The 27,372-nt window shown below is 40.0% G+C and overlaps 1 protein-coding gene across 3 annotated transcripts; it reads left to right on the forward strand.

Annotated features, from left to right (window-relative positions):
- Nucleotides 1–1,865: 1,865 nt before the first annotated feature.
- Nucleotides 1,866–25,786, forward strand: slc38a4 (solute carrier family 38 member 4). 3 transcript variants are annotated; one of them, XM_035534269.1, is made up of 17 exons: nucleotides 1,885–1,973; nucleotides 4,885–4,941; nucleotides 13,605–13,793; nucleotides 14,153–14,243; nucleotides 14,615–14,730; nucleotides 15,851–15,924; nucleotides 16,076–16,168; nucleotides 16,466–16,547; nucleotides 16,699–16,781; nucleotides 16,897–16,955; nucleotides 17,265–17,513; nucleotides 17,733–17,812; nucleotides 17,962–18,062; nucleotides 18,279–18,403; nucleotides 23,355–23,499; nucleotides 23,789–23,886; nucleotides 24,112–25,786. In XM_035534269.1, exons 3-17 carry the CDS (start codon nucleotides 13,681–13,683, stop codon nucleotides 24,214–24,216), a joined length of 1,614 nt encoding a protein of 537 aa, XP_035390162.1. In that variant the 5' UTR covers nucleotides 1,885–1,973; nucleotides 4,885–4,941; nucleotides 13,605–13,680; the 3' UTR covers nucleotides 24,217–25,786. The 3 variants fall into 3 exon arrangements, with proteins under 3 accessions (XP_035390155.1, XP_035390162.1, XP_035390164.1); XM_035534262.1 differs by lacking the exon at nucleotides 4,885–4,941 and having other exon boundaries at nucleotides 1,866–1,973; XM_035534271.1 differs by lacking the exons at nucleotides 1,885–1,973; nucleotides 4,885–4,941 and adding an exon at nucleotides 9,949–10,028.
- Nucleotides 25,787–27,372: the final 1,586 nt, after the last annotated feature.

Raw genomic sequence — 27,372 nt, forward strand, 5'->3', positions numbered from 1 at the left:
ATGGACATTAGTTGCTTTCATGTGAGATGTTTCCATCATTGTTAAATTCTGACATGTGGCGTTGCAACTCTGTGCTTTCTGATTATCATCTAAGATGGTAAAAACAAAACATATAGATACTTAGAGACCTGCTACTTGATATGAGAGACCAAAAACTCATACGAACACAAGTTTGTTAACTGTTTGTTAATTAACTTTGATAGCTTAAGACCTTTCAAACTGCCCAAAAATGTAGACAGACTTAAAAAAGGGCAACTATCAGGTACTGATTATGCAGAACAGACAAATGGCATCAACACAGAGCATGCAAAGTGCAGACACAAAGTGATTCTTTTTCGCATCAAACTGAACAAGTGTCATGAAGATGGCGTGAAATACATCTTGATGATGTCATCACTGTGTTGATCTGATGACAACATGTCATGGTGAATTACTATAACAAAGAACTATGACTCTATCTCATGTTTCACCCATGTCAAGAGGACAAGGTCTTAAACCCTGTATACAGAGAGATATGTCTCTCTGGAAACAAGGAAACAGGAAAATTATGACAAATGTATCTAAACAAATCCTGGAACAAAAAAAAAAAAAGAATATTTAAGATATACAAAATTCTTTGTAAATAAACCACCATAAGTCAGAGCTGTTAAGAAGAGGTGTGATGTGCATGTAACATCTCAGAATACATTGTGCCAGAATTTCTAGGAACAATATAAAAATGTGTTTTTTCACTGTAGTCACTGTAGATCATTTTGTTTATGGCTGTATGTACAATGTAACATTCAGTGTGCAATAGCACCATAAGGCTCCACAAGAACAGTACTGAAGCTCCTACACTACTTAAATGCCTCATAGAACAAGTGGATACATGCACCAATGTCATTGAAATGAGGAGCATATCTCATAAGAAATTATTCAGGACCATAGCCCAATCCCTGTCGGTTTTCATGCCCCAGGGATGAAAGTCTACTTTTGTGAACTAGGACGACATAGCTAATCTGCCAAATGAAACCTCATCCACAAATAAAATTACTGAGCCAAAATATTGCATGCTGCTATGTCATGCCAAATGTCAGTAGAGCAGGTATGTAACAATAAATGAAAAGGTCACTTTTTTTCCCCCCACTTAAATTACCTTATAGTATAGCATTTACAGAGCAAGATGTCTCCAAGAAGAATTTTCAATAAATTTGACTTAAATGGTGATCAAATTAGAAAAAAAAATATGGAAGGGTTGTAATTCACAAACTTAAGAACTATGAGCTTTTGTAATGGAGGGTGCAGAGACAAACAAAGTTTTATGTGAGCAAAGCCACAGAATAAACTTAATGCTATCACAAAGGAAGGCACATATAGGTTCCATAAATACTCTGGTCCTTTACTTTAAAGGCCAGTTTTCATATCTAACCATATATTAAAAGAGCCAGATTGTTATTTACTTTACATTGTAGTCTATGGGAAAATGCGCTCTGGCTATGCTGTATTTGTTAGGCTACCAGAGGCTTATGCTTAGGAGGGAACTTCTTACATGATAACGGTATTGCAAAAAACAAAATAACAAACTTCTGCATTTTGTCAGCTGTGTTACAATAAAGATAACTTACGATAGGCCAAACGCGTACTCCACTGAAGGCCATCAGTTAACAATTAACACTGATAGCCAATATGAAAACACAATTCGAACATTTAGTAGCAAGAAGCTAACGAAGACACTACATAGTCAGTCACCTCTCCCATTACATTTCTTCTGTCATGATAGACAAGCTCCCACAGGCGACCACTATGCAAACGGTCCCGTCAAGTGCCCCCTGTCTTTATGGTGTAATCTGATGCTCGAGGGGGTTACCATCACATGGTGGAAATTTCCACGGTCGCGTCTCCGTTAAATGGGTATGGGCTGGAGGACCCAGTATCAGACGTCCGCCTCTTCCTATCGCTTCTGAGAGATTTGGAGTAATTTACCGACGAATCAGGTGGGTAGTCACAAACAACAGTTTATTCAAATGTCAGGAGACGAAGTTATATCTCTGTGCTACCTCAGCAGATGCATGCAAAAAAAAAGTGACTCAATTTACTGCAGCCCAGCATTACCCACACAGGTCAAAATAATATATAACTTGAAATATATAGGTTGTCCTGTGAAATACAACAGTTGGGTTTTAACGAAGTAAGTTCATTTCAATTACTTGTAACTGGCAAATTATCTATAAAAGTAGCCGTTGAAGAAAATAACCTTATCTGTCTAAATTACTCAGGGGTGTAACCCCGCAGGAGGTAGAGTAGACTACGTTCTAGTGTTCCTAAATGCAAACACTTCTCATAACTTATGTAAATAGACTATGTATAAGCGTGCAGCATTCGGGCTAAAAGGAGGTCGAATGCTGTCGCTGGTTTAATTTTTATTTTATAACATTTTGACATTTTGTCTTCGTACATGTAAGACACAAAGCATTGTATATTACAGCGCGCGTGGCAGCTCTGAAATGTTTTACCTCGTTACATCTGTGAATCATTTATGCATTAGTTGCCCAAACAAAGCTACCCCATGTTTTATTGCCTACATGTACATTGAAAAAAATGGATTTGCAGAAAGTAACAATGGCCAGGGGGAAAATTTTTATATATATATATATATATATATATATATATATATATAAAAAATATTAAAAATTGTAAAAGAAAGTGTAGGCTACCTAGGGCTAGGGGCATTTTAGGGATAAAAGGTTTGATTTTACTTCTGTGGAGAAAATACTGATCATCACTAAAACGCTGAATCCGTACCTTGCGTGTGTGAATTGTTTTAATCACTTTTAATGCATTAAAGCAGGTTTATACATGTCGCGAGCTTCAGAAAGGTGGGGGTGGGGCTATTTTTGTAGATTCGCCCGCGAGAATCGTACTGTCTGTCTATGCATTGGTCAGTAAATACGTCTGGTTGCTTAATAAGAGTATGAATTAGCTTTTTGTTGTAGTGCGTTGTATTGTGCAGGTGTACTTTAAAACTATGCTGGTGAAAAACACTGGATTTTCTGACGAGGATTGTACCATTTCAAATGTTTTCTCCTTGGTTTTTTTTTTCCTCGCCACATACGTGTGACACAGCTTATCCACAATAATTTAGCCTAATGGCCATTATACAATTAAGGCTATTTCAATGTAAAATTCGTCTCTAGTTTCTCAGAAACGAAATTAGCTTAAGTTAAATATTTTCTGGTAGCTGATACTGTAGTAACTTTGGACAGTCTGGAACATTCAGGGAATAACAGTGAAAGTATAAGACCCACCCACTGGTTAGCATTTCTCTCATGGATTCTCACTGTAGCTGACGTCATGTCAGTAACATTAATATTAAATGAGTTGTCGATACGTTTCGATTATATTCATTTGAATTTGTTCACCTCCCTAGTTATAAATTAATCGGAGTTTAGTTTGAAGGGGTTTTTTTTGTTTTGTTTTTTTCCTTTATATTTTTGTGGTGTATCTGTTTAAATGTTAAACCAAATTTCCACTCCTGAAGGGTTTCTTAGACCTTTTGTCTTCCACTGTAATTTGGAAATGTTAACAAGGATAAAACTGCAATAGTACAATTGGTTTTCACAAATGGCACCACTACATTTTAACAAGGTTGCTCTTTCAGATCCTTATTCACTAAATAAAGTAGATTCAATCTTGACGAATTGCTGGAACTGGTATTTCTGCCATTCCGTGTTATCTAACTGTGAATCTGTGAATAAACATTGCCGCAAGATATTGTGTTCTTTAAGGAAACCTCAGAGAAAGAGTTATAGGCACAAACAAGCTGAAGAACCTGTCATCTTCAAGTACAGCCTTGCCTTTTGAGAACACCCTTGGGTGACAAGACATCTGGAAAGGGTGCTCTGGCTACAGGTTTCTCTATTCAAGTGATTGCCAAAAACAACCACACAAATACAGATCATACATTTTTCACACTTTCTAAGATGAGCTCTGAGCGAGCCAATCAGTGATGGTGCGCTGTATATGTGCATCAGATAACCCATGGAAGGGGTCCTGGGCTTTATTCATAAAGTGCCCTTGTGTATTCTAAGATTTGCTAAATCCAGCCAATTTTTAGATCAGTAATAGCAAGTCGCTAAAAGATACTAGTAATTGCTCATGTACATTGTCTTGTGGCATCATCATATCCATACTTTCACCCAGAGCTCTCAGTAATTGTCGTTAAGTGGCCTCCATAAAGTGGGCCAAACCTTTGGTTGGATTCAGTGAGTGTCAGTTTACCCAAGCTCATCCAAACCCACAGACCATCATGAAATATTTAGTCACCGATTGGGTAGGGGTATAGTGTGTAAAGCTATATATAGGTAGAAATGTATATCTAATGGCTTTCACATATCCAATGTGTATTTCATCTTTATCTCAAAATACAAGCTAAAAACACATTCTGTAAAACTGTTTTTGCTATTCCAACCAACAGTCAATCTTTAAATATAAGAATGCTATTAAAATCCATATAAAGTATTACCGCTTGCTGTCTAAATGTAGCCTTAATGCAGAAATGGTTATGTTGTACATATTCCACATTCATGTCAGCACACCCCAGACCTCAGGCACCATTAGGGAAGTAGGAGGAGGTTACCTCTCTACACTTAACCATGACACAGACCGCTCCAGAAGGGTTAATTCAAGTGAATTTTGGGAATGTGTTTGTCTGCAAAGTTCTGATCTTTAGCTGGTACAGAAATGAGCCAGACTCATGCCTGATCTTCAAGAAATAGACTAACATTCAAATTGGCAACCCGAGTTTTGCTGGAACCAGCTTTCAGTACTGAAATAATATTTATTTTTTTGTTTCAGTTGCATTTCCGTAGCAGCATCTTATTAGGAAGGTCCTTTTCTGTTTCTCAGGTCTTTCAGATGAACTTCAGTGTAGACCAGATGGTAGATGCAGTTAACGTGACAGGGGTGAGTCATCAAATACTGATCTACTTAAAACTGTTAGCTCAGAAGTATTTGTCAGAGCTTAATTAGTGTTTTAATAAGTTATATTTAACATTATTGATTTTTACATTTTTACAAATTAGGCCCTAGTTAATCATGAAGTCTGCCACTCTCAGTCCTGTGTTTTTTCTGGTTAACAGAAATGAATATATATCGGTTATTAAATAATGTGAGCAAGTGTGATGCTTTGACTTATCTCTGCCATGTAATTCTATTGAGTGGACTGCAGAGATTTTTGGGAAATGCAGGCCTGGTTTGTGGTTGTTTAGGCATGTAGTTCAAGGTTTTATTAATAACAGAGCAAACATGGTTCAAAGCTTGGTGTATGTAACAAACAAGGTCATCCAACTTCATATGTGTAGTGGGTGGGGGTTGGGGTTTTGTGACATGTCTCCCCTAATAATTCCTGCTCACACTACTCATATGTTAGGTTTGCTGGTGTATGCAGTGTCTACAATACTATATGCTATACTATGTTAAGTTCAGTAGCTGCATAATTTCTAATCTATAATTTCTACTGAAAATTTAGATTAATTTAACAATGTTCAAACAAACACCTATAAATTATGACACCGATTTGTACTTATTTGCTTTTGGTTTTGTAGCTCTGCAGTACAGGTGAACTGTGGTCTTATTATGATTATGGTGACATCTTACTCATGGCATGGTCAGAGAAATGTATTTTCATATGGACACTTATTTTTTTCTGAACAGTAAGCACACTGTGATGGCTAAGATTAAAAGACCAATAGAGGGTTGCATGGCTGCAATTAATATACTGTAATATTATTAACATTACATTAATTGTTTTCATTAAAGGTTTGTGTAAGATACTAGTGTCTGTTCTGTATTTTAGTTCCATTGTGGTATTTTATAGAAGAGCCATCTGTGAGTTTAACCTGTTGCTGTGTCACTGATCCTCCAAAAGAGAAGCAAATCAATAAAGTCCAATAAGTTCATGGCCAGAGCTCTTGCAGTCCTATGCATGCCAACCCTGAGGAAAAGTTCCTCTCTTTTCACAATTCAAATTTAGTGTTAATATCCTTTTTTCTGGTACTTTTTTTTTTACTGCTGATGTGTGTTTTTACAGTATTTCTTGACTCATATTTGCTATTAACAACTTGTCTGATAAGGTATCTGTATAGCTGGACTTTTCTGAAGCCAGTATCCCACAGTCATGAAATCAACAATGTCACCTGTAGAGCAACCTGTTCCAGTCTTGGAGACACTTGCTCTCTACACACCTGTTAGACTATTTGAACTAACATTTATCCTAACAACTTGTGACTGTGCCAGTAACCAGGCCCTGCTATGTATTATTTTATGCACTTCAATTTCTTTAAATATAGGACTAAAAATTATGCTTGCTGCTTCTGTTTCGATTAACATATTTGTCACTTCTAAAGCTGTTGTGATCATTTTAGATATTTAATAATCATAAGTTTGGTAACAAAGTTTGCACACCAAATTATGCATTTTATTTCCGTTTTTATTTTCTAAGAAAATCATTGGGTCCTATTAAAGAACAGTACCAATGACCTTCAAATGTTACTGTTGTCCTTTATTGTTTCCTCAGAGAACATATGTTAAGCAAAAATGTAAACTCCTACTGGACCATTAAACCCATCCATTTAGCCTAGGGAGGAGACAGTGTTTAACTATGTGCAATGTGTTATCTGAGCTCAGTCAAAGCTGCTGCATCAAGCAGTATTTGCTTGTAGACTGCAGAGAGATGCCAGCTAACATGTAGGGACTTGTAACAAGTGTGCAATGGGAGCATCTTTTCATCACCTCTATCACAAATCGTAAAATAAGGATTTTAATAGGGTTTATAATTAAGTTATGGGTTTTGGCACTCAACCCTTTAAATAATAGCCCCAGAGATCACTTCAGGTTTTTTTGGGGTTTTTTTTGTTTGTTTTTTTTGGATACTCACACCTATGCCAGAATAGTAGTAACATTTTATGTGTAAAATGTCTGAAAGCCTTAGCTCAAAGCAGTGGAGACGGGTCTTGTTATTGGTGTTTAGAGAATGTGAGAGTCCACAAAAAAAAGAGTACTACCTGGTTATGAGTACACTCTGCTGTTTTTAACCAGTCTAGTTTTAATGAACATTACATTCATGGTCCCTTAATGTATGTAAGGCTTCATGTTCTGAGATCCACCCCAATTGGTTTGCTTAGTGAGCGTGTGACTGTGATCTGTAGCGACTGGCACCTGAGTTGCGCTTGACTCCCAGTATGTTCTCTTGTTGCCTGCCAATTTGGTTCCTAACATGAGGCCCTGCTGCCCCTTTCTCTGGAGTCCCTGATAAATGGCCACCATTAGGTGCCGCACAGAAGCTTGTGTTTACTATGGAGTCAATTACATTTACATTTATGGTATTTAGTAGATGCACTTATCCACAGTGACTTACAAAAGTGCTTTGTCATTTACTCATAGTCATAAAAGTTTAATTTACACAATTAAAATTTTACACAATTTGTTTCTTTTTATGGTCACAAGACAGAACCAGACATTCTTAGACTGCTACTGGGAATGGCTGAAAATTATATTCCTCCCTATGTGGATGAGGACTGATCTATTGTTTTTGAAGACTGAATTAAGCTTGACTTATGGTTGGCACATACTATCCTACTGCAGGTGTGGACAAGAAGGGTGAAATTTGGCAGATGTGGAACGTTGCATTACAGTGAGAAAAGTGGGTGCTCTGGATCAGTCTGGATATGAATTAAAACCCCCTTTATGTCTTAAATTACTATTACTAATTGCTGCTTAGGGATCAGCTTGTTGGATTATTTGCAGGAAGATTATTTGAACAAAAAAGATACATATGTCTGTTCGTCTTTTCTATTTGGCTTGTAGTCCAAAAAGTGAAAAGTTGTAATGTGCTGCTTTTTTGTTTTAATTTACTCAGTAATAAAACATGTCCAGTAAGTAACCCTTTCTTAGTCTAGACACCTGGCTGTTAAGAGAGTTGGTACCAGGGCCAGGTTTGCCAAAAGCAATCACGTTTCACACTGAACTCTATCATTTAAGATGCTGTTAACACTTCTATGTTTGTAGTTGCTTCTACAGTGAACTCCAGTGGTAAATGAGGCCCAGATCCTCTGGCAGAGAAAGGATTACACTATTAACCCTTTGAACTGGCCTTTAGATATCAGCATAAACATCTTCACTCACACAAAACTCATACCCTCCCTACTCATACACACACTGCTACATTACATGCTTTGTCTAATGATTCTAAAGCATACAGTGTTTTTTGAAGGTTTTTTGTTTGTTTCAGGATTGTGGTGTTTACTCTTGCTCCTCTTAGTTTCTTCAGCATTAAAGAGCAATCTCTATAGTCCTTCCATATGGGCTTTTGATTCCATATACAAATAACAATGCTGTAAACTAGGTTCAGAATGTTCTTCAAATGCTGCTTTCATTTAATTTAAAACCACACAGTGTATTTTTAATGCTGAGCAGAGAAGTGGAATTGAGATGTTATTTCTTTGTAAACCGACAGGTGTACTCACCATATATTTGGAATTAAGATGAAATTGTGACCTTCTATCCAAATCACCCTCATTTGGAGAGAAGGCCCATTTATTCTTACAAAGTTAGTTCAGAGTGGTGTTTTCTGTTCAAGGATTTAAAATTAAGAAAACATAGATTATGCCTAATTTTGGCCCGTAGGGCTTTATCTACACTGTTTCTTCTATGAAATCAGACTGCAGAGCAATCAGAGCTACCTTCCATCGGCATGCGCATGTTGGTATGATGTTTGAGCTTGCTTTACTGCTGCATGTGTTGGCTTGACTCCACTCTGGTGAAATGAAAGATGTCGTTCTCTGCACCGTGCCCACACTGGGACCTTGGAGATGGTTACTTTTTCAAATGTAATAGAGCAGGTTCTTTTTTGAACAGTGTCAGGTGTTAAGGACAGCACCCAAAGAAAACTGTAATATCAATATGTATGTATAATAAATGTAATTTTGGCCATAATGTGGTGTGCTAATATTCACCTTTCACCTCCCCTCACAGTTTCACAGATTTCATGATCTGCCCCTTTGTTCTGAGTGAGGCAGCATGGCTAGCCATAGGTTACATGCGTGTGTGTTTGCAGAGTCTGGTGTGGTTTTGGGGCCATGTGTGGCACCTGGTGAGAGTTTTGGCATGATAACAGGGTGAAGTGTAAATTCACTGCTTCGTTTTTGACCCTTGAGCCAAAGCTAGTGATTGGCTCTGTGTTGTACCCTGTGGTTTGGAGAGGGCTGTCTCCATATAAGGAATGACACTCAGCATAGGAAAGCTCTTTCTCCTTGAGATGAGAAATGCATCTGCATCAACAGTAAGAGGGAATTTATTTGACCAGATAATTGGATATTTTACTGCTCAGGATTGAGATTATTTCATACAGATTATATGATGGATTGTGTAGATTTGAAATGGTTTGTCACTAGTTACTTGTGTGATTAGACTGCTTGTTTGCTTGTAAGGGTATTTGCAAAATTGTAATGTTTTACAATATCAGATAGCTTCAAAATGATTGTTGGGTTGTAAAAGTGGCAGTTGTCTATACACATCTATTTGCTTTCAGTGGATGCTACAATGTCTTTTAGTTTCTTTTGACATTAACACATTTCATAGAATTTGCCAACTCCAGCTTTTAAGTAGTAAGTAGTTAGTACTGTCGCATTTACTAAATCTCAAACAACACTTTTTCTGAGATTTGTGATGTTATTCCTAAAGATGATAAGTGGTTAATATATGCATTGAGGGAGAGAGTATACAAAAAGCGCATCCCTCTCATCCCAGAACAACAGAGCAAACATTAACTGATGCAATGCATGTTATCTTGTCCATATTTTCGGATCCTGTGTGTTCTCTGTCTAATGACGCAGGTGGGGGTGGGGAAGGAGCATTGAGGCAATGGCTCACACTAGAGTAGCCCTGATTGGCTGAGAAGAGCCCTCCCTCTACTCTTTATAGCTGCCACTCACCTGAGGTAGTATAAGCAAATTTCTTCCTTCCTCCTGTCAGCACGGAACGCTAGCCTGATTGTGAGTACTTTTAAAAGCCATTTAACAGCTTCGTTCACACTGTAACCTGCCACATTCACGTGATACTGAGTTAAAAGCCATTTGGAATTCAGCAGACCCATGTTGTTTTCATGTCCAAGACTTTGTGTGTGCAGCTGTTTGCTAATTCTGAGTTCTGTTAGAACGTGTGTCTTCTTGCCCCAAGGGGATTTGCGGCTTTGTGGTTGGTGTCAGAGCTGGGTGTGAGTGGGGGATATTACCCCTAGTATGAGCTTACATTGAAGAGAGTTTTTTGTTTTGTTTTGGGGTTTTTTCTTGTTGTAAAGCACAGTAGCATCACAAAGATGCCCTTCAGCAGCCCTGCCCTGAAAGTCTCCAGATTGAAAACTTTGGCTTCTCTCCATGTGTGTGCTGTTTAATTTCTATTTTGTACTGAAGTGAGTTGATGTCAGAAAAATGTATTTAGCTATTTTAGTTGGAAATACAGAGGCGATTGTGGCATGCTAAATAGTTTGTTACAATGATAAATTGTTTAAGCTGCAAGATGGATTTAGAAAGATTTTGGCTTTCCTAAAATGTAAAACTATATTTCAGAAACATACAATAGTCAACATAGTACATTCAAACATAATTACAAGTGTATCTTGCAGCTGTATATCAAGAATCCAAAGACTTAATTTAACTGCACAATTATAGCACTATTAGAACTACTGTAATGAAAAATGATGATAAATGAACTTTAAAAGGCTATAAAAGAATATTACAAAACTTATGAATGTTGAGTGTGCAGTTAAAACGAATCAATGCAGCTTGAAAAATGACTTCCACTGGAATTTCTATATAAAAATGAATCACTCAGCTTTAACCATATTTTTTGGAGAAGTGGTGTTCTCAGAGGTCTATGAGTGATACTAGTTATGGAGTGACAAATAAATAATTGCAAAAATTAAGTTAATTGCATAGAATAGTTGAAGTGTAAAGCCAGCGCGCTTCTGTCATAAAGGCTCTGTACTGCAGCCATTTAAGATAGTTTACTACCCGTATTCCATACAATGCTGGCAGGACAGGTTTAACAGGCTCCACAACACAATGCCTGGCAAATATTAGCCATGCAGCTTTGAAAGTTAATTTAAAAACTATTCCTTACTTTCAAGTCTTGTTAAATCTATTTTGGAGAGAAATCCTGACACTCCATGGACCTGCCACTGAGTTCAGACTCTAAACCTTCGTTCTTGTAACTACATACCTTTTTGATATAGGTTTCTCTGTAGTTTTAAAGAATCTGATTTTGTTGCAACAGGGTTCATTTGTTTGAAAGAAACAAAGTATGAAAAGAGGAGGCATGCACTGCTGCCATTTGTCGGAAATTGGGGGGGAAACTACAAAGTGCTAATGATATACAGTGTCACAATGTCTAGGTATATTCATATGCAAATTGACCACACCTTCCTCACTTCTCCCACATATTGTTTTGTTTCACCCAGTGATGTTTATTCAACACATGGCTGCCTCTCTTATGGGCAGGGAGTGTCTCAGTGGAAAGTTTTCAGCTCTTGGTCCAGAACAATCCTGGCTGCACACGTTAGTCCTATCAAAGAAAGCTTTGTGTGAGGAATAGGAGAGTTGTGTGTAATTTGATGTACGACTGTTTGGCAATGTGGTCCCATTTGCTGTCTCATAAAGTGTTACATAATGCTTTCCTCTTTCGGCACTGAGGGGCAGGAGAGAACGTTTTGTGGTTGACCAACAGTATACCATTTTGACTCCAAATTACTCTTGCAGGGCTTGAGTTTTGATAGATTTCAGAATGGTGTCAGCAGGAATGATCTTCACAGAATCTGTGAGGTGGAGGGTATCAAACTGGTGAATTTATGGGTTATATAATATACTTGACGGTGTTGCATAATATTTTATGTTGTGATGGTTTTTCAGAATTGCTAACAAGGATTTCCAATTCTGAATTCACGTTTTCAAAATTTCAGTCAAGTCTATAACATGCACCTTGGTACAGCAAATCATATTATGCCCAAAATGCACAAAACCTTCCAGGTCAGGTGTTGGGCCTCACCTGCCTCCTTTCCTCAGCTGGCACAAGCTTTTAAAAGCCTTCCATTATCCAAGAATGAAATTAGGACTATTATCTATCTCTGGGAACGTTCAAACCAGAATAAATACTTATTTATTATAAAAATAATGTGTCTGTATAGTCTGTGTCTTCTGTTCAATGCACAGGTCATCAGTAGTCTTGGATAATGTTTTATCAGGGCCCTAGGTGTAAGGCTTACACTTCAAACACTTTAAATACTGACAGTGTGTTTGCAACGATCCTTATTTTAAAGTATTGTCAGAGATGACACTTCTCACTGTGGAGCTTTCCAACGTAGCACTGAAAATTCCTGCACCTCCCCTTGAAGTATGTAGCTAATAAGCTCTGTGCTGCAGTTTGACAGGCCTCCCTCAGTGACTTATGAGATGGTCTGAGCTTGTGGTCTTCCACCATGTTGAATGAGACCACGCATGCATAATTGAACAAAATTTCCTTTCTTCTAGATGGTCATGAAATTCCTCAGTACTGAGGTCTCCTCAATAGGTCTCCAGCTGAGACAGGAATTGCCTATGATTGGTCAGATTACATAACAATCAGTAGTTTATTTATAACCATTATAAAGTTTTTTGTTTTGTATGTATTTAAGTATAGTATTTGTGACCTATCAAATTGTTGTCTACTTGAGCACATACCCAAGAGTATGCAGACATTCACAACAAATACAACAAAACTGGAGCAACTCCTCGAAGCTCTGATACTAGAAAAGTTCTTGAATTATATTTATGAAACAAACAGGAAACCTACTCTGGTAAACTAACCTCCAACAAACAGAAATAACATTTTAATAGCTGATAAACACTTGCTATAAAATTGGGTGATTTAGAAAGTGTTGATGTTTTTTAATTTAAATTCAGCGCATTGACATCTCAGGGGCTGTTCTATTTCAAATGCTGTATAAAGTCTCTGTATGGAAGACTGCTCCTTTTTTGTATAAAAATTTACACTGTATGAGGAGTTGCAAATACAGTAAAATAATCGCTGTACAATGTCTGAGATTACTTCCCTGTTTGGCAGTGTAACAGTGCCATAGAAACAGCAACATCACAGCTTGTCAAAAGCCTCACACCATGGTGACCTCTGTTTGAGGATGTGAAGCATGTCATTTGTACAGTTCAAAAATCACTTTTAAAATGCTACCTTCGTTACCTGTCTTTTAGCGATCATGCTTTAGGCAACCACCCCGCCTGCCTCCCTCTGTTTTAATTGGTGTAAGTATGAGGCTGCCTCTGCAGCTGCACTCTAGATTTTTTTTTCCTTCTGAATGTGGATACAAGTTTTATATTTTGATCTGTTTCCTACTTGCCTATAGACGTGTCTTATCTGGTATTTCGAGTTCCACCCATGTGTTGGCGCTTGCTTTTTCAACGCGACATGTAACCACAGTTTATGCTTTTGAACACATCTGGAATAAATGTGCACAAGGTTTTCCACGTAATTGCTCTGGTCTGGGTCGCAATCCCTGACCGGTGTTCCTGTGTTCTCTTTCCCAGTGAGTGGTTCTCCCCCCTGCCAGGACTACGAGACGACCCTCCCTCTGCACTGTAGTTTTCCCTCTATTTGTGTGCCATGGACCGTATGGAACTGAAGCAAGTGAGCACAGAGGCGGACGACGACAGCAATGCCAGCCTGGATGAGCGCCTCACTGAACCCATGGACTCTGAGAAGACCACGATGAGCAGGTCAGCAGCCACACTTACCTGCTACCCATTCCACAATAAACAGGTCAGCAGCCACACCTACCCGCCACGCCCAGCTGCTACCCGTTCCACAATGAGCAGGTCAGCAGCAACGCCTACCTGCCACGCCCACCTGTTTCCTATTCCTCTTTGGGTTTAGCCTTTATCCCATGGCCTTTATTCCACGCTGTTAATTGTATACGTCATGCCTTCCTAATGCTTTCCAGAACCTGTGAGACTCACACAGCACTATAATCAGATTGTCGGTAGCTAGACACATGACTTTCGTGTCCATCTTAAATTCTCTGTGTTCAGCCTCTCCTCGCTCCCAAAATCACCCGCTTTCAACTTCCTTTTTGCAGTCAGTATATGGATGAGGAGGATGAAGAGAGTCAGAAGTTCCTCACCCATGGAATGATGAAGAAGAAGTTTGAGGAGTATCATGAAGAATACGTAAGTACATGCCTCAGTGCCGAGAAAGAACTAGAATTGGCTGAACTTCATTTTGCAGTAGTGTAATCAGTTGATGATTTCTGATATGCTGCAGGCAAAGCATATTTCAAACACAATTTAGTTGTTTGTTCTACTGAAGAGATTAAAAACTCGATGATACAGGATTAACTGCAGGACCACAGCCAGTCAGTATTTTTGTGTGGTAAATACAACCAACCCTAGTGAGTCCACTCTGTACCACTGTGAAATTGGTACACAACCAGATACTTGCATAATTACACTTAAAGCAGCTGTAATCAACACTTTGCTTATTAGAATTGATGGTCTATTTATGTCTTGACCACCCCTCACCCCCTCTCTCTTTCCTGCAGCACCCAGGACATGCTTCTTTTGGGATGTCTGTTTTTAACCTCAGTAATGCCATCATGGGGAGTGGGATCCTGGGTCTGTCTTTCGCTATGGCCAACACTGGCATCGTCCTGTTTCTGTAAGTGTGCTACTTACTGGCTCCCGGGCACAATATGTATGCTCTGGATGGGGTTTCAGAGCAGCGCCCAGTGGGCTAGTTGGGGGTTGAACTCCCACACTGCTGTGCAGGCTGGATGGGTTTCTACTGTGAAATGTGTAATGTAGCTGAGGCAGACACCAGTGCTATTTTTGCTGGTGGAACTCCCATTCACTGGCCTCTTTCTATAAACTGTGACTGTCTGCTGAGGGGCTAGGGTCATTGAGTGAAATATATCTACATGTATGTGCGCGAGGGAGCCTGCGAGAGAGAAGAAGAGACAGAAGAGTAGAAAGAGACTGAAGTAAAAAGAATAAGTTAAGATGACTGGAGGTCGTTTTCTTTTGTTTGGACATAGTGACCCCGGCCCAGCTGAGTGACAGTGGGCAGCTGAACAGCTCAGCCTCTCTGACCTCAAATTCTGCCCATAGCGTGAGGATGAAGAGCGCATCTTTCTCAGGTCTTGCGTCATCGTGCACAGATCAGTGTTCAGTCCCACATCGGCCACTCAGCTCTGGCCTCTCACGGCAGGCGCTATTTCTGTGACACTGGGACTACAGGTGGCCAGTGTCCGATGACCCATCAGCAGTTCGAGCTGTGACGACCAGATTCGGAGGATTCCCTTTATCGCTCCTTGATCTCTTTATTCCTCTTTCATGCTCTCTCTCTGTTTTTCTTGCTCCTGCACACTCTCATACTGTGACAGGTGGGACACAGTTTTGGGACACAGTGGTGGGACATGAAAGTTGACAGGGTCTAAATGGAGACATAGACAGGCTGTTTCTGGTAGCTAGATTTACATGTACCTGCTCTGTTTGCCCTGTTAGACAATATACAGTATGTGGAGTGTAGGGAGGACTAACGGCAGACTGATGAACCCGTAACGCCTTGGTCCATTGTGTGTCACCTCACAGACTGTGACTCGTTCTTTTGAGACACGGACCCAGACACCAGGGGAAATTTTCAGTCGTCTTCAGAATTCTCGAGAAAAGCCGGGAGGAAACCCAGAGTGCACTAGGCACTTTGCAGCATGAAAAATGACAGGTACATGTTCTCATAAACAGTAAATATTGCCTGAACATGTTGTGGCTTTGCTTTGCAGTGTTCTCCTTTTGGGCGTATCTATTCTGTCACTCTATTCCATTCATCTGCTACTGGTAACAGCTAAAGAAGGAGGTAAGCATCTCAGTGATTTACTCTTCTGGAGGCAGGGGGAGTGGGTTTGGCACGCACGTATGTGCAATGCAAAGAGTTTATAAATAGTACTGTAGCCTCTGTATGTATGTATGCATGTATGTGTGTGTATATATTCTCCTCTCGTTGTCAGGTTCCCTAATCTATGAGAAGTTGGGTGAAAGGGCATTTGGCTGGCCAGGGAAAATAACAGCATTTGGATCCATAATCCTGCAGAATATAGGAGGTGAGGAGAACTGGCAAATATGTAGGGATAGCTTTTACTCTTATTTAAGGGGTGTGTACGTGTGTGTGTGTGCATGTGGTGTTTTGTACTGGGAGACAAATTGCTTCTGTGTATGTACCCTGCTCATCCTGTGACCCCATGTGTCAGCGTGTAGTAATAATTAGCTCCTATGAATACTCACATGCTGTTGAATTGACCTCTTCCAGTACTGATGGATGCAGAAGGTGGGAGTGTGGTGGAGACAGTTGAACTGTCCCATGGGAGCAGGTTGTGATTGAATGAATTGTCTCTGTTCAGCCATGTCCAGCTACCTGTTCATAGTGAAATACGAGCTTCCTGAGGTTATCCGAACCTTTCTAGGGCTAGAGGAGAACTCTGGGTAAGTGCAGCATGCTGAGTGTGAGGGCATGCATTTGTTTGCCATTCTTTTAATGACATTTAATTGGTCCCTAATGAGTGCAAGTTTGATTAGTTCATGTGATTGTATGGGGGGGGGGTTTTGACATCTCTGCTCTCTGGCTCCTCTGCAGTGAGTGGTACCTGAATGGTAATTACCTGGTGGTGTTTGTGTCTGTAGGAATTATCCTACCTCTGTCCCTGCTCAAAAACCTTGGTAAGGCGTGTGTATATGTGTGTGTGTGCTTGTGTTCATGTTTTTCTGAGGTATATGATTGTGTGAATTTATTGTGTTTGTATTTGTGTCTTACATTTCTTATACTCTTGTGCAGGCTACCTGGGCTACACCAGCGGGTTTTCCCTCTCATGTATGGTCTTCTTTGTGGGGGTGGTAAGTGTTCCTTTGCTCTTTTTTTAATTTATATAGCTTTATATATAGCTCAAGGTGGCTTTACAGTTGATACAAAACACAAAGTGCAGCAGAGATTCAATAGTCGTGCTCCAGTGCAAATCTGTTACAGGTGAGCATTCAAAATGTTAGTCGAGTCAAGCTATCCAACAACATTAACTGTGTCAGTCGGATGGTTGTGGATCCGCTATTACTTAGGGTTCTGTATCAACCCCTCTCTCTCTTTCTCTCTCTCTCTCTCTCTCTCTCTCTCTCTCTCTCTCTCTCCATCATTTCCTCCATGACTCTTAGTTAATTTATAAGAAGACTCAGCTTCCATGTCCTCTGCCATTCTTTTTCCACCACGCATCTAACGTGAGCCTGAACGGGTCAGAGCTGCTGGGGCCATACGCGCTCCACAATGGCTCCACTCTGATCGGTGCTCACTTGGACCCCTACCCACCTGCCGCTGCCACCCACGTCTCTGGGGACAACTACATGTCCCACCCGGATGACTATGAGGACGTATGCACGCCCAAATACTTTGTGTTCAACTCGCAGGTGAGAGCAATGGGTATGTGCTTAGAATGTGAGGTGTGAGATGTATACATGTCCAAGTTAGATGATAACACTTATACTAACTGAAACATTTGCATTTACTAAAGGTGCGTGGTGAAGTAGCTTAGTTCTAGTGTAGCAGCAAACTATTAAAACGAACTCTTAAATTATATAACTTGAATTGTTAAAGTGAATGGGTTCTGTCATGGTCTTTTCCTCTAGACTGCATACACTATTCCTATTCTGGCTTTTGCGTTTGTGTGTCACCCAGAGGTCCTTCCCATATTCAGTGAACTGAAGGAGTGAGTAGAATAGTTTCCCATCTTTCCAGCAAAAAAGTACACAATAAAAAATATAATTCATCGATTTGTCAGTTTAGTGTTTGTTTTGTTGTTAACTGTTGTGTTACATGGTGTACACCTGTTACACGTGTTTTTGTTACACATTACAGTCGCAGTCAGAAGAAGATGCAGAATGTATCCAACTTGTCGATCCTGGCTATGGTTATAATGTACATGCTGTCAGCGCTGTTTGGCTACCTCACATTCTATGGTATATTCCTTCACCTGCACAGACAGAAACATTCACATAGTCAGCACACTTCTAAATGCCATGCTAATCTCCTTTATCAAAATGTTTAATGTCCAAATGTTTAAGGGCTTCACGTCCAAAAACACCAAACTACAGGCAAATTAGACAGGAGCTGCATGTTGATGCTGTGCTGAGTTTCCATTCCCAGTCCTCTAACACATCCACTGTGGCACTCAGATAACGTGGAGGCCGAGTTACTGCACACATTCATCAAGGTGTACAAGTTTGACACCATGCTGCTGATGGTGCGTCTAGCTGTTCTGACTTCTGTGACACTCACTGTTCCCATTGTCCTCTTCCCTGTGAGTACCCCACACACACACACACAAACAATGGGATTCATAGCAACATATAAGAGCATTGTGTATTCCCAGTTACAGTTTTATGTTCCAAGATCATTCCCCTAATGTTCCTTTTAGGTTATGGAAACATTGAAAAATATTGTTCTGTAAACTTTCGCTGTGTCCAGTTTTCTTCTGTTTGTGGAATTTTTTTTTTTTTTTCTTGGTTATCAGAACATTCCTTAAAACATTTCTGTGATGTTATAGGTCAAATGTTCTGGGAATGTTTTTTGCTATCCAGTTTTACAACAAAAAAAAAATACTGAAAGGGACATTCTAATAACGTTGCAAACAGTATTTAACCATAATGAGCTACCATTTATCAAGGAAATATAAAATTAAAAGGATTCCTTTAAAATTATGCTCTTTTAAAATTGAGTATTTCCCCCTTAATATTTTGAGAACCATCATATAATGTTGTGTAGGGTTCTGAGAATGTTCCATATTAGTGTGTGTCAACATATTTGTTTTAAGCAGCAATTTCTTTGTCCAAATTATCTGAATTTGTTAAACAACACTTTATCAGTTATACAGAGTAAAGAAAATCTGAGCTCAGTTGATGTTTAATGAGATGTGATGATGAGATAAAATCAATGCTATCTTGCAGTCATAACAACCTTTTATCACCATTTTACTGTGTGCACACACATGCAAACATTTACACAACAGGAAAAGTACTGCACTGAATTGTGCTGAGTGCTGAGCACATTGAAATAGGCTACAAGTCAAGCGATCTAATTTTTGGGTTGTTGGTTGTGAATGTGCTATTCAGTACTGCCCGGCAGTACTCTGGGCGTTCTACTGTTTTCTCAAACTCCGTGGCCAGCCTGTTAAGTGCTGTCCAAAAGCACACGCTGTTCCTTCATGAGGTCACTAAATAGTAGCAACCTGAAAAATCCTCAGTGGAATTAGTCTCTTTTGACAAGTCAACCTCTCGCTGCTCCACCCCTTTACCGCTCAACCTCTCGCTGCTCCACCCCTTTACCGCGCAACCTCTCGCTGCTCCACCCCTCACTGCTCCAGCTTGCGTCCAACTTCCCGGGACTCCCTATGAGATGCATCAGATATGAGGTTCCATGGCACATCCACGCATTTTTTGGCACACACCCCACGATTTGTGTCGCTGCCACATGGTGCCACGCATCTTCCCTGGCAAGGGTGAGCAAAGGCAACAAGAGTGAGATCTGCAGTAGGGCCCTAAATGGATGCAGCTATATTGGGGTCCTCCATGGGCGCCTCTAATGAGCACATTAGAAGTGTGCCTTGTAGCTTTGGCCCTTCTTGGCTACAGGACATTTTTACACGTGCTCACATTTTCCTGTTTTTTTTTTCACACCTCTTGTCGGAAAGGTTTTTATGTTCATCTTGCTTAGCTGAAGCAACATGTGTCTAAAGGTTTATTATAGCTTATTCTTGGTGTAGAAGGGACTTTAAAATTGTTTGGTGTATATTAGTTAGGAGTCGTGTCTGGGGCATTTTACTATCTGAATTTCTTGAAGTTAAGAGATTGTTTTTGGTTTTGATTAATGGGTTATTCTTTAGCTGCCAGGAAACCTATGTATTAGCCCTTCTCAGACCTGTTCACAGTTCGTTAAGCAAACTCTTTTTGTTTGTGTATCTGACTTGCTGGCTGACTGTCTGTTGTGTTTGTCATTTCCCCAGAGTTCTCTTCACAGGCAAAGCTGTGAAACATTAAACAGTCCACTTGGTGGAGCTGTTGTCTAAAAGCGTAACCCTTACGACTGAATATTTAATGTAGGGAAGAATAATTTAGGCAGGTTACAATTCAGCTCTGGCACCAAATAGCTTCTTTTAAATGTATATATCACGAGCTGATTTCACATACACAAAATCGCGCTTGTCTTCTTTAGCTAGATAAACACAGGGTGTGATCACATATTACTTGATACACATATACACATGGAGATACTTGAGGTGAGGGAAGATTGAGAGGGTGGGGGTGGATGGAATATTCCACTGTACAGAGCTTGTGCGGAGAGCATGACCTTGGGCAGAATCAGACAATGCAGTTCCACTCATCTGCCACTGGAGGGACTTCAAGTAATGACCTCAATTGGCTTGAACTAACTGGAGAGTCTTTCTGTTTTCTGGTGTGTTCATTTCTTTCTTTTTTTTCACTTGAATTCTTGTATCGTATAGTTCTGAAAGTTGGCTCTCTGTTTGTAGTGTAGTATGTCAGAAAGACGGTTCAGAGAGGCCATTTGAACATTGGCAGCAGGACTGGAGGATATACGAGGCATTTTGTGTTCTGGCATTCCTTGCCCTTAACATTTCTAAAAGGTCACAGCTCTTGAGAGACAGAGAGAGAGGGAGAGAGAGAGAGAGAGAGAGATTATATTTGCTTTGTCTCTGGGCTGCAGAGACCTTGGCTTAGTTACAGTAATGCCGTGTGATTTAAACCTTTTTATATTATCATTTGTCAGAACAGGTTCATCTACTGGGCTTTTTCCATTCCATTTCCATTCCAAACACACGTGACCTGAGGCATAAGTTTAGTTTATCACACAACTTGACTCTTGTGATGACTTGATTAGTCAGCATAACTTTTGCATAAATCACATGCTGCTGTGTGTTTTGTAGTCATGGGCTAATTATATGTATAATGTGCTGAACTATATTCTCTAATTCCAATACAGACATGATTCCTTCCACTTGTCCCAGTGACGATTTTCTTAACACACGCACTTTGTACTAAATATAGATTGCTATAATGCTACATTTTATCTAGAAATGTGTGATTAGTATATTTGAAGGCCCATTACTATTGCAAAAGTAAGATTGAGTTGCACAATTTCCAGGAGGCCACTTTGCTGTGAGTAGTGTCAGTGAGGATTTCCAAATGTAGTGGAAGTTCAATCTATGACTTGGAGGTCCGTATGGGCCGTTTTCCAAAAGTATGCTAACTCTGTGCCCTCAGAGCATGCATGCGTAATTACTATGGCAGTAGATTGAGTCTGACAGCCTGCAAGGCTAGCAGTGGAAAAGGTCCTGCTGACAGACAAGGATGTCAGAACATTATATAGAAAGCAAATTCCTTATGGTGTTTAAAACTCTGTAGTTCTAGTGGGAAGGACAGTCACACTGACTCCAAAACTAATTGTCCCAGCAGTTTGCTGTACTCTCACTGCCAGCCTGTGGTTCGGCGCAGTGGCCCGCTACCGTGGTAAGGGGCAGAGCGCAGAGGGCCACTGGGTGAATGTCACGCTCCCTCCCTCACAGCTCACTAGAGTGCTGAATTATTTCATCCATTAGTGCTGGGGAACCAAAATGTCACACCCAGGTAGCAACCAGCAAAAGTTCCTTTATGTAAGAGCCTGTTCAAAGAGTACCCACTAGTATCACCCTACCGTAAATCCAGCCCTAACGCCTAGCAGGAGGAGACAGAAAAAGTGCACTTTGCCAGAGATTTTTCAGTAGATGAGTACACTTAAGAATGTGAATCTTAGGATCTTAAACTAAATAACAGATTTTTTTTTTTTTATTCATTTTTAATTTGAATAAAATTTGTTTCAGATTGGATTATCACTGCATGATTTCTCCTTGTTAAGTGAAGCGCATGTTTACTGTGGCCCATTCAAATAGCACAATTACATTGTGTCTATCAGAAAACCTTTAATTATAAAAAACTTTATAAAAACTTTAAAAGGTTGTTTTATAAAGTGGTCTTTACTTATTTTTCTGCTATTATTCATGCATGGGAGGATTTATTTAATAACTACTCTGTTACCTGGTGATTATGAACCTACTTACTCAAAAACCTACTCACTTGTAAGATTATACAGATTATAGAGATGCTTGTACTCCATTATCATTGCCTTATAAGCGGTGGTGGAATTAGAGAAAGCCTATTTGCAAATAATGTTTTGAAAAGACCTGGCAAATTTTAATATTTTCTGCTCCACTTTTTCATATTTTGTTTCACTTTATTTTGTATTATCTAAAGCTGCTCACTCCCTAAATAATACATAGTTCAATCAGCCTCTTCACATAACTCACAGAGACATAAGTCATATGAGGTGGTGTGGGTGAGACTCTGCCACACCTCCTGTGAGCTGGCTGATGCAACTCTCTCATGCCGTTTCACAAGATGAAGGCACAGCAGGTTAATGCAGGGCACCAACCCCCACCCTGTGTCCTGTTCTTCACCCTCTCACTGTTGAACTTTCCCCCAGTCCACTGCCTTTCCCAAGCCTGAAGTCTAAGCCGATAAAGCCCCGATCCTGTGACAGCTTCAGCTAATTACCTGCATTCTCATCCACCTGTTCCTGTATTTACATGTTTGTCTTTAAGTATTTACACTGTTTGGGGGGGGGGGGGGTTGCGTGCATTCATGCATATGTGTGTGAGGCAGAGGTGAGCTCAGGCCACATTCCAAGTTACAGTTTCTGCTAGCCTACTGCTGGTTCAAGAAGGTTGCCCACTTCTTAGAACCCAGTAGAGCCCATTACCCTGCTTAAAATAATAATAAAAAACAATGATCTTATTGCTTTCATAACTTTTGCTTTCTCCAGCCACATTTCTTTATTGGAATTAAGATCAATGCTCAGTTTTAATTAATGAAACGGTTATTATTCATTTGTTTTAAGTTAACCACAATATCCTACAAAGTTCCTACAGAGAGAACTATTCAACCCCCATTGTGCATACACACCACTGCCACCTTATTTGTGTGTGTGTGTGCGTGCGTGCGTGCGTGCACACGCCGTTATTAAAAATATACGGGTTCTGTGTCTGTATTAAAAGTTTGCATTTTTGTAGAACAGAGAAAGTAGTCAAAATCTTTTATCATTTAACCTATTGTAAAATTTATGAAGCAAGACACAGCATCACAGACAAAAATTATTTTAAAACGTTACACTTGGTTTTTGTGTGTGTCTTGGTGTGCGTATAGATTCGCTCATCCATCACCACGTTGCTCTTTGCTGGGCGAGAATTCAGCTGGTTCAGACACATCCTCATTGCTGCAGCCATCTTGGCCTTCAACAATCTTCTCGTTATCTTTGTCCCGACAATCAGAGACATTTTTGGTTTTATAGGTGAGTCATGATGTCCTCCTGTGAGTGAACACTTGTAAAAATGGCAGTCACACGTGGACTATCTTCACATCTACTGTCAATGGCTTCTTACAACACACAACACAAACATCACCATTAAAACCATAGTACTAAATGGCTCATAGTTTAATATGAAAGATTTTCCACAGTTCATACAGTATAAGGAAATGTGAGAAATGACCAGTGAAAATGAAGATTGATCTGCGATCTAACCATGATCGAAGCTTGGTGGGTTCTCATCTCCTCTGTGTTCCACCTCTTTCTCCCATAGGTTCCTCCGCTGCCACCCTGTTGATCTTCATCCTGCCTGCGGCCTTCTACCTGCGTCTGGTGAAGAGCATACCACTCAGGTCCCCCCAGAAGATATCAGTAAGTGCACTTTATTACTTGGCTTCAGTCTACACAACCTCAATTGATTTGTGCTGTTATTTCCAACTGCTGTTAATATTATCGTCCTGTAACACAGTATGGTGATGGCATTAACATCATCCCGTAACGCAGTACGGCGCTGGCGTTCTCAATTAGACTCTCTCCACTTTGTTGCATGGCTTTGCAACTTCGTTGCTCACGTCAAACCTTCCTTCCCATCTGCAGGCAGCCATCTTCCTAGTGGTGGGCGTCATCTTTATGTTTGGCAGCCTGTCCCTCATCATCCTCGACTGGATCCACAACCCCCCCGGGTCCGGCGGTGGTCACTAAGCAACCCAGAGCTTACCACACCCCACCGTGACCTCCCCAAAGACACAGACCGAGTATTACTCTGAGCCATGTGACGGTCAATTCACAGACGTCCCACACAGTATTAGTCGCAGATGTGCAGCCTTCGTGCTCTGTCTTTCCCACTCCACTGCTCTCTCTGTCATCACATCTTCATGATTGTGTGCCATTTAGGTTTTTTGTTGTTGTTGTTGTTGTTGTTTTTTTTATATTGGTTGCACATGGTAAATGGAGACTTGAAACTCCAGCCACAACACAGAGGAGGACTGGAGTAATTACACTTGTGTTTGCTCTGTCCTGAGCCTGAGTGCTCTCCATCTGGATGAGTGTGTGGGAGAGAGAGGGGGATGCTGAGTCTGACCTGGCTGCCTTCACTGCGGGAAAGATGCCCTCCATGCTTGGGGAGGTCATTTTCTCCATGTACGATCAGCACTTGTAGATTATCTCAACATTTTTTATGTATGTTTATGCACATGATCATTCACTTAGTCTACCAACAAAGTTTTTTTTAACCAGTTTTATTTTTGTTTTTAACTTTTTTTTAAATAACTGAACAATAGTATTTCGAAGTGTATGTAACTAGAGTCGTAGTTACCTGTTGATAATCAAGTAGTATCACTTTTACTTTCAGAGTTTTAGTGTCTTATGGGCTATATGCTTTGTGAGGGAAATGGTCCAATCTTCTTTTTCCACTTGGTGGGGGGGGGGAACCCTCTCTAAACGTAACAAGAACTAGCTGCATGCGCAGATTCACTGTGACAGATGTGGTGTGCAGTGGACACTGCTGTTATGTGCTGGAAGAGTGCTGAGCCAGGACTCGTCAAGTGTATTGTCGTTTTGTTTTTACTGAGTCATATACGGAGCTCTACAGATCACCTCTATGCAAGAACATTTGCACATGCTTAACTGACTTGACAAAAACAGAAGGCTTTAGTATCTTCAGCTGTAAAAGCTGGGGGTGATCCTCAGTATCCAGCGTCATTCCAACTTTGGTGCTGTTGCTGTCGCTCTGACTCTGCAAGAGAGATAACATGAGATTTTAAAAAAAGATAAAAAGCTTTAGCAATACGAATGTGAACCTTTGTCACGCCAATAAAGCACTATTGAACTGAACTGAATTAAAATGAGATGGCTACCAGTAACCCTGAAATCCAAACATCAGTCACTCGCTGAAGCTCGGATACCGGTAGATACGTTGCGTATTTCAGACCTGTGTCTTCACTGTGGATGGTATTGCTTTGTTGAGTAAAAGCCAGGGTAGGAAGCTAAATGCTCACAGAGCAGAGGTCAGAACATGACTAGGCACATTTTTTCCTGTACTGTAAAGCTCACGGAACAGCAGGCATTTGCTAGCGGTTTCCCAGCATCGTGCTGGCATAAGACTTCTGGCAGGACTGTTCAGTGGATTAGGGCACTTTTTCACATTTGGCCCGGGTTTCCACATCACAAATAAATTTTGCTCAAATGACTTCTTTAATTATTTCTAATCTATTATAGTCTTCCCAGGAAATAAAAGTGCAGTTTGGCCATTATTGCATGGCATTATAAATCAGCCAGAAGTTTGGATCTCTCTTTTCTTGTTTGTGCCATGCTTTGCTGTATCAATCTGCCCTTTGTCTACAACTTTGGGAACACAGACATCGTGACACCAGACACACAAGTGTCAAAGCAAACACTGCAGATTTCACTCTGAGCATGTTTCGTTCCGATCCAGCCAAAGTGGACAATATTTATAGATCCTTTGTTGATCTACTTGGATATAAACAAATGGATATTTCAAATGAAATGGTATACTTTTTTGCATGTTTTGGATCATGGTCTTTTTTTTGACAGTTGTATATTCTTTGTAAATAATCTGCTGTAAGATACACTTGGCTATTGTAGGGTGTTGAGGGATTGCATCTCAAGAGTTTACCAGTACAATTTTAGCATTGTGTGTTTTAGATCTGGGTGTTTCTTTCGTTCTTTGTTTTTCTTTGTCTGTCTTTCTCTTTCAAGCTTGCTTTGTAAATTTGTTGAAAAGTTGTTGTATTTCTATTATGTCATCCATGGCTGTTTTTATGAATGAAATGAAAAACTTAAGTGTATTTTTGTTGTTGTTACCTGATTGTCAGCTAATGATGATGATGATGATGATATCTGCCAGGCAAAGAAGCATGGACGTCTGTATGGAACGTTGCTTTAAACAGGAAGAACCTTCCTGTTCTGCAGCTGTTTCTCTGAAGAACACACACCTGCGAGGCCTGGCCTTGCTGGGGAGCTCATTCACACACACTGGCCATTCAAAGCTTTTCACTCTTTGTAAGCCAGGCAGTAGTCATCCTCACATGTTTATCAGCTCCCATGTTTCCACTGTCTGACGTCAGCATCATGCTTCTTAGGCTTCAGCTCTGTGCCTTGACTTTTTCCCTCAGGTGTTTAACCAAGGGAGTCCAGCTGTATCTCTGGAGGGTTCCTATGTTGGTTTTCTTTCCTAATACCTCAGTAGTCTTTTCACAATTTTTATTTTTTATATTTATTACTCACATCCAGTTGACTTTTCACAGTGCTAGTGATGATGCAAAAACCGTAAAGCTAAAACACCCTCCACAGATGATTCTCAACTTACCTTTCTCAACCTTCTACCTGAGTGCCATTTAACCGCCATTTAACCCATGAGAAGCACTGGCATACTATTGGCCAATGGACTCCGACTCCTATGGATCAACTCCTCGTGATTCTTATATTTGCCATATCCCAGGGTTTTTTTGTGTGTCAATCAAGCTGTTTCAATATAATGAAATAAAATTATTAAGAAACAAACTTCTTTGTGCAGTCCTGGTGTTATACTGATTTTCCTTACACATGCAAAATTCACCTGAGAGAATAATATTCAAGCAATGAATGCAGCGAGAGTTCTGAAAGGTATGACGAGCAGCTGTTGCTGACAACATATTAGGAAAGGGTTAGATCTCTGCAGGAATATTACAAATGTGCAGTTTGTGAATATCACTGATGTTACTGTATATTATTATTTTCATTATTATTATTATTGCTGTTGTGCAATACTACATTCAAATAATGTTTTAAACTGTCGATTAGTATGTATGTGTAATGTGGAGCAATCACAAGGCAGACGCGTACACTGAGAAGAGCGAG

The sequence above is a fragment of the Electrophorus electricus genome, chromosome 2 (genome assembly GCF_013358815.1).
Source record: "Electrophorus electricus isolate fEleEle1 chromosome 2, fEleEle1.pri, whole genome shotgun sequence".
Taxonomy (NCBI): Eukaryota; Metazoa; Chordata; class Actinopteri; order Gymnotiformes; family Gymnotidae; genus Electrophorus; species Electrophorus electricus.

Excerpts from the sequence above, each read along its gene's own strand:
- slc38a4 (XM_035534262.1), top strand. The coding sequence starts at position 13,681 with ATGGACCGTATGGAACTGAAGCAAGTGAGCACAGAGGCGGACGACGAC. Across the intron at positions 16,169-16,465 it reads AATCCTGCAGAATATAGGAG|CCATGTCCAGCTACCTGTTC; the intron begins GTGAGGAGAACT and ends GTCTCTGTTCAG. Across the intron at positions 16,956-17,264 it reads TGGTCTTCTTTGTGGGGGTG|TTAATTTATAAGAAGACTCA; the intron begins GTAAGTGTTCCT and ends CATGACTCTTAG.